The 16,203-nt window shown below is 43.4% G+C and overlaps 1 protein-coding gene across 1 annotated transcript in view; it reads right to left on the reverse strand.

Annotated features, from left to right (window-relative positions):
* The window catches only part of asic4a (acid-sensing (proton-gated) ion channel family member 4a), a 99,213-nt gene extending 84,061 nt beyond the window's left edge, over positions 1-15,152 (reverse strand). The window contains exon 1 of the mRNA XM_067254954.1: positions 14,577-15,152. Coding sequence (XP_067111055.1) covers positions 14,577-15,152 — 576 coding nt within the window. The remainder of the gene's footprint in view (positions 1-14,576) is intronic.
* Between the last annotated feature and the right edge of the window lie 1,051 nt (positions 15,153-16,203).

Consider the following 16,203-nt stretch of genomic DNA (forward strand, 5'->3'; position numbering starts at 1 on the left):
TCCTTTTGTGCCCCGTTGGTCTCTCTGCATTTGTGTTCCTGTCCTGCTGTTCACTCGCCTGGATCCTGCACACCATGCTTTAGACCTCCATAGATAGTGTTTAGTTCTTAATGTTTTAATTTCAAGTTTGTACTATCTTTCCTTGTGCTCAGGATAATTACTCATCTTCCTGCTTATCTGACCACAACTCCAACCTGCCAACTCCAGCCTAAATCTCACTTCATCTCCCATGTTTGGGTTCTGTTTTTGTGTTTGCTCTGAACTCAACAGTATGAAAACACCAAAACCATCATCATCATCATACACTCTACTGCCCATCTCCATGCCCAGCTCTACACCCCCCCTAAACTAAGAGACAAACACCACAACCTCACCCATGTACCACAGTCACCCAAAACCATCTCCCCAACCCACCCTCCACAGATACATACCTACCACATGTCGCCCTGCCTACAAAACCGTATAAATGGATGAAGCAGGACAGCCATCTCCCAAACCTGTTGTAATTGGACAATAGACTATACAGAGGGAAGCTTCCAGACGGCTGGCATCAGACAGATGATGAGACAGATAAAAGATGGAGTGTAAATCATTGCTCTGGATGGATCCTAGGTGGCTGATAAAAATATCTTCAAGTAGAGAGCGTGGGGAGAATCCTTGAGGAATATTTTGAAGATCTCATCATCAATATTTTAGAGGAGCAGTAGCTTGTCCTTTAGGTGTTCTTGGATGTTCTTCAGACCGGAAATCTTAATCCCTTGTCTCCAAATCCAAAGTCCCTGTGTAAACCATACCATGACTTTGATCTCCTGACATCAGAAAGTAGATATGTCATAGAGTACAATACGTCATTGATTCTTATTCAGGTTGGTTATCCAAACAACACCCCACAATGATGGAGACCGGTTTTTCTGTATTATCCAAATGTACAACACCTATTTCCACCATATCTGCCAAGGTCACATTGGGTTGATTCCTGATAATGCTCCATATATCCACTTGTAATCCTGAAAACTAAATGTGCTGGGATTGTGAGACTGTAGAGGGATTAGCGTACTATCAGCTCCTACAGATAAACACTTGCTGGTATATTTTGGGACAGGAGAGCAACTGTGAATATACGATACATCAGCAGATCAACGGAGTGTGAAGATATCTCTGGGATGAGATACAGTAGTTGACCTATGGCCCCGATTCTGTAGGCAATGCAGCTATTGGAAATGCATCAACACTGTTTCCCTTGACAGTGAAAATATGGTGAACAAATTGCTATATTGCCATTTTGACAGAAGTATGGTCAGGTGCTTTTTGTGCTTCGAGCCATGCAAGTTCCAGCCACAACCTTCACACGATAACCCAATATTACAGAGAGTGAAATGCCTGTTTGTAAAGGTAAATTGAAGTGGTGGTATGGGACATGGGCTGTCACTGAGGCTATCTCAGATTCAAGCGTTTCCCCTCGTTTTCATCCAGCACAGCGCCTGAGGGCTCAGAAATCAGCTATGGATATATACAGTTTAACCCGAGTGTGGGGAGCCACAGAGCAGGAAAACAACTTTAAACTTACTTTCAATTGAATGTCTGATAATAAAAAAACTTGAGAGGAACACAGACTGGAAGTTTTACATTACATGACTCAACCCTTAAGGCCAGGGCAAAATGAGACACAAAGCTTCGAGGTGTAGGTATTAGTGTATACAAAAGTTGAGAGTTTTCAACTAATCTCAGAGGGTGTTTAGATATGCTTTAGACAGAGCACAGACTGTCAATCAGGCTCTTCTCTCCTGCAGTTTGGTGCTCTACAGAGCAAATTTCAGGGTCGGGCGGTGGGAAGCTGAATCAAGGCAAATTTAATGTTCATGCCGCAGATAATGCAGGTTGACCATTAGTGGATGACATACTGCTTTGGTCAATTTATTTCTGTGGCAAACTGTCGCCAAGCAGTCACCTTAAGTACCTGCTCGATGATACTCAGTCTTGGCACAAGTCTCAACATTAATCTCTCGTTCATGTCGTCACACGCATGGCTCATTCCAGGCCCACCCACGTGTATACCCACGCATACTCCTAACTCCATGAGTCCAACTGTTGGTCAGCGAAATAGCGATAAAAAGGTTTTGGTGTAGTCTTTGTTATAAATAGGGCTGTAATCCATTTGATGTCCAATGGCTAGCCAGGACAGGATGGAGGTTGAAAGAGGCAGTTCCATCCATAGTCAATGCATGTTTATTAAACCAACTCAAGGGAGGCTCCCAGGATCCTCAGCCTTGTTCATATTCAGACAGGGATCTCACTGAGTCCCTCTTCTGCTCTCACTTTCACACCCCTTTGTCTACAAACCCCACAGCCCCCTTTTCTAATAAGATGCACATTTTTGGAAATGTATTCCAGTGTTTGGACGAGGAAAGTTTTTATTCATTAGGCATTTCTACATGTTCTGTCTACTGAGATCTGTTCTGCCGCCTACCCTATCCGCATCTGAAATGGCAGTGGTTAAAGGTGACTTCTTCAGAGCATTATTAAACCAGGTTTGTTACCATAGTTTATGATTTATTTTCACCTGGTATCTTAACTTGATTCTTCCAGCAGGAAGATTCATTATTCAAACTTACGTAGGTTATGCAAGAGGTGGTAGCCTATTCATCAGCGGCATGTGCCTCAAAATAGGTAACAGAATGCTTGAATTATAAACTTGTTATTCATCGTTACTATAAATCAAATGGTTATATTTAATACACGCACTGATGTATTGTATCCATCTTATGATCTGTCTTCTAACTTGTTTGCAGACTGTATCTCCCACGAAGCAGAACATGCATCCACCTCAACACAGGCATGGAAGTCAGCAGTCACACGATGGGTGGGTAGTCGCTGATCCTGTCTTGATGGCAATCCAGCGCTTTGCAGCGTTCCTCCATGTGGGAGAGCTGCATGACTTTATTTCTATCTGAGTCAGGGACACAGGAAATGAGGCAGATAACGCCTGGCATTTGGAACCCTCCAGTAGCAAGAGCATGCCCAGTAGAATGGTAGGAACGAGAGATTGTGGTGGTGTGTGTGTGTCTGTGTGGGGGGGAACTCCAATTTAGCTCTGTAGCCAGCTGGTCCTGCACAAGCCTGGACAGCAAGGGACACAAGGCAATCTCGCTGACCACTCTAACTCCCACTGTGCTCAAGTACGGACTCTTTCCGAAGTGAGGTTCATGCCAGGAGGTGTGGCACCTCCGCTCAAACTGGTGTCTCTCTGTCTCTCTCTCTCTCTCTCAATGTCGACTTAATGCTACCCTTTGTAGTGTATAATCATATCATAATACACTGAGCTTTTATCGATCCCTTTCATCCTGCACTTCCTCGAGAGCATACAATTAATATTACAGTCCTAGGCCTCTTGTCAAGAACTATGATAATAACTATTAGAACACATTGGTATTCAAGAGTGAAATAGATTTAATGCTGTACAGCTTGTTGTGGCACAATGGATTGACTAGTTATGTATATATTTCACATTTCAACCACGCTATTGCTGTGTGTCATGGAATTAATTAGTTATCATTGCTTAAATGCGGCAATTAATTCTAAGTTTAGGAATATGCCTTTATGGCCAAAATATTTATTATATATATCGGGTCTCACAGGGTCCCTTTGACTATGGTATACATACTAATTAAATTTTAACATCCCATTTAGTCTCTTTAGAGTGGAGATTGTGAAGGTCAAAGAGAGAGAAAAAAGCCTGGTGATTTGTGAGTGACTCCCGTTGACATTTTCTCCAGGACTGGATTTTCAAGATTGGTTTAGGAGCATGCTTTTACCCTGTTCCTTATCCTCAGAGATAATGTCAAGGGCACACGTAAACACAAACACTGATGCCAGTCCTCATTACCCGCCATATCCATTCTACATGATGCCTTCATCACAGTGTATCTTATGAAATTGATGAATTAGCAAATTTGCCATCATCGTTTTATTCCAGGGTGGCTGGCAGATTGTAGAAAAGAAGGCCATTTCCATTCTTTGGAACATTTTCATACAAATGTCCAACTTCTAACATTATCCTATCATAAAACGAACATCTAAGTGTAACATGTGTGACAAAAAAAAACTTCTAACAAACAACATACAACACAGCATACATGCTTGTTGTATTTGAAGAAGGGACTGACAGTTCCATAACATGTGGGGCATGTAAACACGAATGTTTTATATGATTGCTTGGGCAAATCTAGGACAGTGTTCTATTATACTATTAATGCCCCCCCACCCTCCCCCTCCCTCTCCCTCCCCCCTCGGGGCCAGAGTGTTAATCGGACCAATAGGCCCTCTTCTCCACTGGATCAATGTCAGCACAAATTTCAGATTGCTTTCCTGATGCAGGCCAAGTTATCTGTGATTCAACTTTAATAGGTTATTGAACACAACCAGCATTTAGAGAGCATGGCCGTATTTCAGGTTATTGACAACCAAACGCACACAACTTTCTCATTAGCATACATTAGGACAACAGAATTAATCTTGACACTTTCTAGGTGGAGGGCAGCACAGATAGCGGTTCAAGCACACCACTTACCACTAAAGGGCAAAGTGTGCAAGACAAACTGCGCAGACACCAAAGCATTGCCAACTGGAGTTACTGTAGGGGAATGAAATACATGAATTTGAGTGGCCTTAGTTGGGAGGGAGCAGAAAAGTCTAACTGGTTAGGGCCTATGTGGGCACCACTAATAAAAACAAATATTCCATGTCCCATACCTTTCATGAATATTCCTCCAAAGACCTGACAAACAGCCTCGTCTGCTTGTTGAGTAACGTAGGACATTACATCATCATGGTGACAAACGTCAAGTCATCCAGGAACTGAGAATTCAAACGTTTCTCAGAGTTTATTTTGCATAATACATATTGAGCAAATCAGTGTGTATTCCTGTATACACATTCATATTTAACAGCATGGGTGCTCAACACTGATTAAATAAACAAATACAAGATGCTGTACTCATCTCATATTAAAATCAAATGTGCGAGTAATTCGGTTCTTCTTTCGTCAGCTTATTACATTTCTTCCTCAGAACTCCTCCCTACTCACTTGGGGGGTCTTGATTTGAGAGGTGGCAAATCAAGACTGCAAGATAAATCAGGTGACATTCTGCTGCACCTGAAGGTTGAGTGGTTAGTCAGTATTGAAACAGTCTGAGAGCTGTCTGCTTCACATCCTGCTGTCAACGTTTTACCCTGACAGGTTTTCTATCACTTAGTACTTGAGAAACATTTCACCTGTATGGACAAATTATTAGATTTATTTTTATAAAAAATTCTGAGAATGAATAATGGGATAATTGGCCAATTTATTATTTATTTTTTGTCTGGATTTGTGTCAATATATTTCACACAGCAGGTAATGGCAGTTATGCCAACGTTTAGTAATTTTGACCTTGTAACATTTAGTACTCAATGCTACAGTCACATATGTATTTTACTTTGCTTAATTGCAATAATGGCAACTGGGACACTGGAGAGAGACCACTGAAGCACAACTACATTATTTGACTCAATCCTCCTCTGTGTGGCACAGGCATACAGACTGCAGAGCGTGTCGTGATAGAGACCTACCAGGAAGCAATATGAGTGGTTGGTGTCGATGGTCAGCCGGAGGCAGAGTCTTTGCTGTGGCCTCAACACTCAGACACCATTTGACAATTCATCTCAGGCGACTCCTAAGGGACCAACCAGGCAATGCCACAAAGGCTGCACCTTGTGACGGACACGCTGGAGAGCTGCTTACCAAGACCCAGGACTTGATCGGTTATTACTGGTTCAGACAGAATCTCACACCTGTCATTACACTTTTATGTTTCTCTGAAGTAGGTCATACCTTGTTGGCATCAATATTTCTCAAGCTAAGGGTAAATAACATGCAAAAAATAAAAAATTGCTTCACGCGTTTTCCTGAGTAGGCCTACTAAGAAAAACAATGTATGCGGATTATGCAGACATTAGGGGAAGTTGTTGGGTAATGTATTCAACTGCGGGAGCACACACTCCAAAGATCAGTCAGAGTCCAAACCATGTTTGTGACATTCGACATAATTCAGAACACAGGCCAGTTGTCCAGAAAAGCAGATACCTACGCGTGAGTGCAAACTGAGCTGCGTCTAGGTAGCATAATCACAGTGACATTTGTGATGCTATTTCATTTCTCATTTCTATTTCCATTCGCTGTTTCCAACGCTAGCCCAAGCGATCACTGACATTTTCATCTAAATCACTGCGCAACGATTTTTGTATTTGAAATGTCTTTTAAATTTAAACATATGCTGTCTCTCAAAGTAATTAAGCGATATGGGTAAAAGGCATCCGGAGCCACGCATCCATTAGGCCTATCCGAGTGGTCTAAGAGCTGGCTTGATGAATTTTTCACTACCATTTCCACTAATGTATTCAGGGACAAAAATAAAAGCTTGCCCAGGATTCTTGAAGGATGGAAAGTATACCTGGGTAACCTTGGTCAAAAGGCTTTTATAATCCCAGCATGTACACTGCAAACGTCAAGATTGTAAACACTGTACATCAACCAGTATAACTGCAGAAAGAACAAAAACCATTTCCAAACAATGGGAGGTGAAGAAAGGAGAGCTGTCTGTTCTGAGCATTACGCCTGTGAGCTGCCTTTCAGCACAAAATAGTTATAGACAACAAACATTGTGTATCACATTTCAGTAGCCGAGAGAAAATAGTCCCTGTAAACAGTGGCTGTTGCTATGCAACGGACAAACAGCATTGTGAACTTCACGTTTGTTAGCCTAGCTAGCTAGCTAGATCTCGCAATTGACTTTGCTCATTTCATAAAAGCTGCCTTTAAAATAACAACAATGACAATGGGACACTTTCAATAAAATAATATTTATTTTAAACATTAGGTCTAAACATGTTACGGTTTGCTTATATTGATTTGGATATTTCCACTAATTGTGCATCCATGGAAAACGTTTCTCATGTCCCCTTCGTCTCTGATGACATTGCTTTCGACCACTCTTGCTCACTCTTGCTCTCTCATCTTCGGCTAACCACTCATCAAAAGTTCTTCCCCCCAAAAGATCGAAGTTAACATGAAACATGTTTGCTTACTGTTAATCTTGAAATGACAACAAAATGACAACCAAGTGACGACGAAAATTACCAATGACAAACAAAAATGTAACCTTTATTTTGAGTGCGCACTAATATGGAACACTCCATTTTAAGGCAAATGTAAACAGGCGTACTGTAAACACCTGTACACCGTACAGTACTTTATGCTTAATAAAGCACACCCCGTGACTCACTCTCAACCAATCAGAATGCTTGATTTCAACCACCCGTATTATAAATTGCAATATAACACTGAGGGCCTCATGTACTAACGCTTTTGCGCCCACTTCAGGCGTATTTGTTTCGCAATTTGCGCGTAAAAGCATGGCGAGGTATGTACAAACATGCCGCACTGAGGTAAAAGCGCAGACTGCCTGTCGCGGGAACTGAAAATGGCAAATTGCGCTTTTCCGTGTCATGCATATTCATTCACGGGAGGGTCAAGCCGAAAGTGGGAGTTTCCCATAAAGAGATGGGAGGGGATGCGTAAAGTGCGCCTAATTATGTATTCCGCGGTATGTACAAAACCCGCTTGTGAAAGCGCAACTCTATTTTGCGGTGAAAATTCTCCGCCTGTTAAAAGCAGGCGTAAACCAGGATGCGCATATGCCTCCTAGTGAAATGGCAGCAAGACGAAGACATAGGCAAAATAATTGTTGCCACAAGGATCACACTTTTTGAGTTTAGTGAACACGAAATCATTACGCGTTACAGATTAAGTAGCCATGCAATATTACAGTTACTGGAAGAAATCAAAGATTACATCGAATCTTCGACTCAGCGTTCACATTCCATTCCAGCAGTTGTTAAACTCTTCGCTACATTACAAATATTGGCATCAGGATCACTTCAAACAGTCATTGCTGTTTTGACTTTGGTGGCTGATCCATGATAGAGAGAAAGAAGGAGGCCCATTCAATTGCTCGTTTAAATGCTCGCAATGTACGGTATAGTGGGCGGAGAAAGGCGCTGATTACCTGATGACCTGCAAGTTTCGTAAATACGACGTAAACTGAAGTATCACAGAGTGCGCAATCTGCGGGTTGGCCATGGCGCTAATAACGCTACGTTTGCGAATGTACATGAGGCCTGACTGTTGTATTTTTGACTGCCTTGGTCCACTCTAATGTCTTATGTTGCTCTGGAACCAAACTCTTACCCAACTCTGACGGCATTAACAAATGCAGCTGAGAGTCAGCCTAAGACAAAGGCACAAGATAATTAGTCACACCAGGCTTAAGGGCTGGGAAGCAATCTGACTGAAGGATGTATTGATTCGGGTGGGGTTGGGGGCATGGGGGGGGGGGGGGGGGGGGGCAGAGTTGGGTGCTATTATCAATCTTGTGAACAAAATCTTACTCCATGTATAAGAACAAATACCGGTACATGTGAGTGCACGCACACATACACACACTTCAATTTCTAAAAACACACACCTAAACACTGGTCGAAATGCACACATTAACACCACCAGCGACTTGGTGCTCTACTTGTCAGAGAGAGACAAATGTCTGTGCTGGTAAAGGAGTCCCAGGGGTTGGAGAGGGGGTGAGCTGCATCAGAGCATAGGAGGAAGATATCGTTGAGTTAAAAGCCATCTCTAAGCTGTAAATTCCCTTCATCTAGAATGTGCCCACAAACCAAGCAGTAAAAGCTTTAAATCAGCACCACCAAAATAAAACAACTTTCTTTCTCTATCATCTTTCTCCAGTCCTTGGCTTCCCTGACATCCTCAGGTCACAGGTGGGGGTTATCTGATTGGGTGTTGAAGATGCACATCTGGTAAATGAAGCACTGGGATTCATTTCCGAAGCTGGCTCAGAGGAGAGGAAGAGTGGGAGAGAAGGAGGAGGAGAGAAGGAGAATAAGAAGAGCAGAAGAGGAGAAGGGGGAGGAGAAGAGGAGAAGAAGGAGAGAAGGAGGAGAAGAAGGAACAAGAGTAGGAGAGGAAGAGAGAAAGAGGAGGAAAGAAGGAAATTTAGCAGAAGGAGGGTAGCGAGAAGGTCCTTGCTCATGCATAACCCCATCAGAGGAGCAGCATCAGGGACTGCCATGGGTGTAGTTTACATCTGTAGGAGCAGGGGGTGGTGGTGAGGAGGGGTAGTAACTGGTGGACCTCTGGGCTGCAGCTCTGAGGGACGAGGCTTTGAGAATGGATCAGAAGTGGAACCTAGCTGGCCGGGTTGTGGGAGGGGGGTGGGGGAGATGGGGGGAGAGCTCTACACTACCTAATTGACAGGCTGTTTGGGATAGAGCACTCTAGAAAAGCAGTCACTTTCACGGTCCCCTGTTCTCTGCTGTGAAGGGTTGTGTGTGTGTGTGTGTGGGGGGGGGGGGGGGTTGCTAGACAGTGAGTCCACCAGGACCTCCTGTCCCTCTCACACTCATCTGCTCATGTGCAGCAGTCTCTCTCCTCCCACAGACTTGTCGCCATGGAGAGACAGGCAGGGGGGACAAGGGTGCCAAACCAACCCAGCACACACAAAACCCTACACACACCTACACACACATGCATACACGCACACACAACCTCACACACACAACTACACCACACAACCTCACACACGACTCCACCAACAAACAAACCCACACACAACCACAAACACAACTACACAGCCACCCACACACATAGACTACAGACAACCACATACACACACACACACGTACACACACACACACACACACACACACACACACACACACACAACCACATGACCACAGACAAGTAATCACACATACAACCTAATATACAAACACACACAAAAAAACTGTGCAGAGGAAATGTTTCACAAACGAGACAGGCAGATCTAAGAGACAGAAGGATAAAAACATACGGCCTTAATGTGTTTATTTTCATATCTTAAAGCCTTGGGTTTGTGTGGATGATAGCATATCTGTTGATATCAACTGCTTGTGTGCTGTTAGCTAGGAAAACCTAAATTGATCATATGGCAAGAAATGTAATGTGTGTCTTAAAACCATGCCCAAATCAACAACAACAAGGTTTCAGTCCTTTCCCAAAACATAACTATGTGACATCGCTCAGTATGACATCTATTGATCGACCACAGTCTTCTTCCAGCACTCATGACTTAATCAAACTGGAAGAATGTCTGATTTCAATCAACTCATCACCAAATTTCATAGCAGCAAAATATTCAATTATCTATTCAAACAGACTCTCACCGAGGCCTTTAAAACAGAAGCAGGACTTTTAATGGTGCCACTATCAAGCAAGATTGTATAGCGATAACCACATATCCACACTCTCACAGACACATATACCAACCAACAAATAGCCACTTTGTTAACCCCATGAGCACATGCAGAAAATGTCTGTTTTATCTGAGAGGAAAATCCGATAACGCAGGTGCAAACAGAGCTGAGAGTCAGAGCAAACACAGCGGGCGCGACAGTTTAGAGAGCCAGAGGGCTTCCTACCATGAAGATGTGGAAGTCAGATCAGCCCAGACAAAACTTAACCATTATTATAAGAGACAACACAGAGAAGAAAAACTAATCTATTAATTCAGTCGCCTGTTGAATCATATTTATCTGTATTAGGATGATTCTGTCAATAACATCGTCTTTAATTGTACACCATGGCATTATATGGTGAGGTAAAACAAGGTTTCACAATGTTGTGTTTAGAGGAAAGCAAATTTAGGAGACGTGACTATATCAGACCTGTCTAGATATTTTTGTCTTTCTTACAGAGAGATTTTTTGTATTTGAATGTCACAACTTTAATATTGATTGGTGAATCTATAAGAATAATGTAAATTATATCTACTTACCACATAATTAAACAAATATGGATGGATATTAAAGTACAATGACAAAGTGAACACAGCTGAAGAATTGTTCCAATTCTTGTTCTTGTTCAACCAAAAAGTATATAAATGTCATTGAATATATTTCTACCTCAACAAAATGGTATTTTCTCTCAATATTCAGTGATTCAAATGGTCTGGAAATAAATCCAAACAAAATATTTTTTCTGAGATCAATAGCCATGCAGTAACACAAGTAAACCACAACATCAATGACAATGGAATTAAATTTGGTATCATTTTCAGGAGGGAATGTAAATACAATGTGTTTACAAATGCCTAAATTACAAGAAGCCTCGCAATGACACTTCATAATACAGACCCCAAAAGGTATCTTTGCACTCATTACCTAAAGAAAACATCTGGGGCCCTATCTTGCACCCAGCGCAATTGACTTTGTCAACGACGCAAGTATCATTCCGAGTTTGCACTCGACGCAAAGCGGACTTTTCCCTCCACAGACGCAAGTTGGTAAATTAGGGAATTACTTTGCACTCCCGGGGGCGGTTCAGCGAAAAAAGTAGGCGTGTTCCGGCGCAAACGTTCCCTGGTGCTATTTTGCAGTTTCAGAAAAACAATTACGCAACTGACCAGGAAAAACGTAGTCTAAAGTCAATGGCGCGTTATTCAGATGCTATTTTAAGGGCGCAAGCTTGGTCCGTGCGCACTGCTGGCGAGGCCAGGGGCTTCTTTCTGCGAAGCTACGTTACATTGTTTTGATTTATGGCGTGTTACATTTCTTCAATGATTATAAAAAGATTTTCATGAGAAATCTCTATGTATGTGAACTTGATTTGTAACAATTGTGGCAATTTCCTCCCACGCATGTTTAACCGAAGCTAATTTGGGTGGGTTTCTTCTCTCATCTCCATCAGAATCAGAATTCGGTTTATTCGCCATGTAGCCTAAGTTACACAAACACGGAATTTACTGTGGCAGGAATGTGCAAACAATAAACATATACAGGTCTTAAATTAAGTAAAAAAGTACAATAGTTAAACTAATTCTAAGAACTAAACAATTAAAAAATCTAACAATAAAAAAAAAAATATATATATAAAAATAAGAATTTGAGTGAGCAGCATGAGCGGGCAATTTAGTGCAATGAGAAAACTGCTCTGCCTTTCCCATACAATGTCACTTTTCTATCTGTTACGGCCCTGTCTAGAACGTCGGTCTCCTCGGCTGTGAACCGCTCCTGGCGTGCGCCTGGCAAATCCGCCGTTATAATAGCAATCCGCCATGGAACAAGCGCTGCTTTTAAAGGGAATGTGAGATGACGCTCAGATTGGTTTATTGCACGTTACGCCCAAACCACACCCATTAGTAATGTAGCTACTTCGGACCAACCCATTTTAGATTTGCGCCAGGCGCAAAGTCATTTATCCCGCCGGCAAAATAGCAACCGTGCCGGAGTCCCGCCCACAAAGTTACTTGCGCTTTGCATTTTGATACTTGCGTTTCAGATCGTTAAAATAGGGCCCCTGGGGTTAGTGGTTTGATCCATGGCAACTCACTGTTGTGGGAAAACGATGATGGTGGTTGTGTGTTCGTGTGTGTGCATGTGTCCGTGCAAATGTGTGTAAATGCATTCACATGGGTGTGATTAATATCACATCACCTGTAATAAGGGGTTTGTTTAATTAGGAAGCCTTCCATAGACAATAATCTGTCTCCACAATCCCTCCGAGACTCACACGCTCATGCGAACTGGAGGAAGCTGCGTGTGAGCCCGCGTGTTCTCACTGCTGTGTGTGGTAGCGTTACAACAGCTACAACAGCACATGTCCATCTCTGTCCTCTCTCTGTCTCTCTCTCTTTCCGGCGTTCTCTACCTCGTCTCCACACGCCTCCCCAGTTGCCCTGCCCTTGGGACTGGAGTAAATGATTTGTCATGCGTGGAGGCAGCAAGAAGCCTGTAACAAATCTAACTGACAGCATGTCCCCCCAACCCATCCCACTCCACCCCACATGCAAATAGCCAAAAGAGATGAAACAGCATCTTGGGACACTTCAGAAAGATTTGAATGTGTGTGAGGTGCTCCACTGTCCAAGGAGACCTGCCGAGGTTTCAGAAGCTGAGGAGAGACAGATGATTCCTAGATGTCACAATTGTCACGTAATTTGTGTACTTAGAGGAAGAGAGACTGTCATCCTGTCAGAGAACATTCTCGCTAACCGGTTGCAAAGGAACCTTCAAAACATTCAGTCACGCCTGCATGACAGACCAACTTCATGCCGCATTCTCCCCCAATGCTTTTAAAACTTTGTAATGCTACACTGCTGAATGATGAAAAAGACCTTTCCTAGAAAATCATATTGTGAAGTTACAGATAATCTGGTGTGAACTAGAATGATATAAGATAAAATACTATAAAGAGACAATAAATGTTAATCTATTGTTACCGCAGTGACAAAAGTCTCTGTGACATGGATTTTGAAAGGTTATACTGTGCTCTCATTCTGATAGGAAGGCAGGCTTGGGTCCCAGAAAGGTGTGCCTATCAATGTTCAACACCACCAATTAGGACTTGACACAACCAATCCATCATCACCAGAGCGATTCTAGCTGGGGAGAGAGAGAGGAATCCAGCTACTACGTAATACATAACCTACACATACTCATACTCACTCTCTCACACACACGAACAGGCATAAACACCCCAACACAGTCATAAACAAAAACACACACAAACACAGTCTGACCGGATGTGAGAAGCTTATGGAAATTGTTTCATTCCTTTTAGTCAATCTAGCTAATGCAAAAATCATGTCTGTCTGTCTCTAAATATTTTATCTTAACAGCAGTGAGATTGAAATACAACGTTGGTGGAACATTACTCCTCACTCCCTGAAAGGTAAAAGAGCTCTGAAAGAGGTTGGCGTTCTGTAATGCCAGAGAGAGAGAGAGAGAGAGAGAGAGAGAGAGAGAGAGAGAGAGAGAGAGAGGAAGAGAGACATGGAGAGGAGTAGTGAGAGAGAGACAGGCAGTGTGAGACAGAGCGGCAAGAGAGAGAAAGAGAAAGAGAAAAATAAGAAGAGTAAGAGGCATGGAAAAGCTAGTGAGAGGGAGACGGAAAAAACGAGACAGAGTTGCTTATTTAAAAAGATGATTTTGTTGCCATGGACTCTGCGCTTCTGATATTGGAGGCAGTATAAAACCACAGTTAGTCAGACAAAAGAGAACAGGCAGATCAAGCCTTTTCTATTTCCTTTCAGGGAAAGTGCTGAAGTAGTTGTTCCATGAAAATTCACAAGGTAGGAGAAAACTGTTGCTTCTCAGAACGGAAAGCTGCTGTGACAACACTCCTGAATTCTATTTTTGGAAAATACATTGACTTCTGGAAATAACACACAACTCTTAGATTTACCACAACACGAAGAATGGGATTTCAATTATCTTTAGGACAAAAAGTTGTCTTTATTTTTATTTTTTTACACCAGAGGGAAGGTTCAAATCAACACAGGAAAGGTGCCCTAAGAGACACTAAGGTAACAGCATGTCTAGTACAGTATATTGTACTGACCTCCCTGTCCTTTTCTTACTGAGAAACCTCAGTCAAGCTAAACACAGTGGAGGCAAAACAAGTGAACTCTATGAGAAACTTTCTAACTCACCACAGAGAAGTCCTCTGCCGAGCAGTTCTGCCCGCTGAAGTTACAGCTCTTCAGCATCTCATCCAGCTGATGCCCCGTCCTGTTGAAGATGTCTTGCATGTCAGGGGCTGGGTACTCCAGATCAGTTGGCTTGTGCCCATCCTTGTTTTTAGGGGGCAGCCCTGTCAGGTTTGCCAGGTGATAGATGTCGGCATCGGTGAGAGCAGAGAACCGGAAGCGGTTGATGTTGCAGATGGTCACGGCGGGGAACACCATCTCTGGCGTGGCTTCCTCATTCAGAGCTGTGACGTGGGGGTGCTCCAAGTACGAGATGGCACACTTCGCCGCTTGGTAGATGAAGAGGGCAAGGGACGCCAGGAAGGCCAGTGCCCACAGGGTCTGTCGGATGCCCAGGCGCCCAGAGACGAGGATGTGGTTAATCCCGTGGAGAGAACAGGAGTTGGCGAAGCCAACCAAGTCCTTGGCTGGAGGTGTGCAGCTTTCCTCAATCAGGCTCTCCCTGTCCCCCTCCTGCTTGTCTTTCTGCTTCTCATCCTCCTCTGCAAATTTGATTTTGCAAACAAATTCGATCGGCATGTGGGCAGCCAGGTCTGCGTTTGGGTCTTTTTTGGTTACAGCTACAAGCTCTGGGTCCACTTGTCTCTCTGCTCGTTCCTCCGTGTTGCTCCTCAGTGCAGACAACTACTCCGAAAGAAGAAGAAGAGAGGGGAGGGGAGAAGTAAAAGGCTGGAGAGTTTTTGCTGTTGCTGCTTCTGTCTGTGATCCCAGTGCTGCTGTTTCCTCCACTGCCACTGCTACGAGAGAGGAGACTGCTGCTACCCGCTCTGCTCTGCTCTTCTCTGCTCTGCTCTGCTCATTCTACTCTGGGTTAGTCTCTACTTGATCAGCTTGCGCAGTCTTGCCTATCAGCAGTTACACAGCTGTCCAAAAAAAGGAAACACACAGGCACCCGGGCTACAGACCCACACATGAAAATGCAGCATTTGGAGCTAAAAGCGTAAGGGGGCTGCTTCATAATTCATGAGCAGGCAACATTGTGATTATTTCCTCCTCACTGGCAAGCATCGCGACTCCTCCCCCAACACTCCGTCCTTCCCTCCGTTTCCCACACACTCGTCCCTGCCGGCGTAATCCTCTCGCTTCAAACGCTGTCCTACGCCTTGACTGTAATAAAGTTGGAGCCAAGGTTGTTCTGGCCAGCATACGGAACTTGATGTGAACCTGGGTGAGGGGGGGTCAATATATTTGTATGTCTCCCCCCTCTTAAAATCCTTAGAGAAGGCTTAATTGGAGCAATAATGAGAAGTTGGAGAGAAGTGGAGTTGAACACCGGGCTACTCCCGGCAATCAATCTTCTCTTTGGAACAACAACAAAAAAGTGAAAGGCTATTGATCGATGCTGAAGGATCTGTCAGAGATTAAAGAAGGCAGTACAACGGTCCTTTCTTATCGGGAATTAATGATAGCATCAGAGGCTCCAGCATGAATCTGAATTAGTGGAGGCCTCCCGCTCTTAACTCAGGTGACGCTAAATATGTTGAAATAAAGTATCGATCTGTGCTCCCTGCGACCTACATCCCCCTCCCGTTGAACACTATGCTTTTGTTCCGTTAATGGCCCTGTTCCA

Source organism: Osmerus mordax, chromosome 2 (genome assembly GCF_038355195.1).
Source record: "Osmerus mordax isolate fOsmMor3 chromosome 2, fOsmMor3.pri, whole genome shotgun sequence".
Classification (NCBI taxonomy): domain Eukaryota; kingdom Metazoa; phylum Chordata; class Actinopteri; order Osmeriformes; family Osmeridae; genus Osmerus; species Osmerus mordax.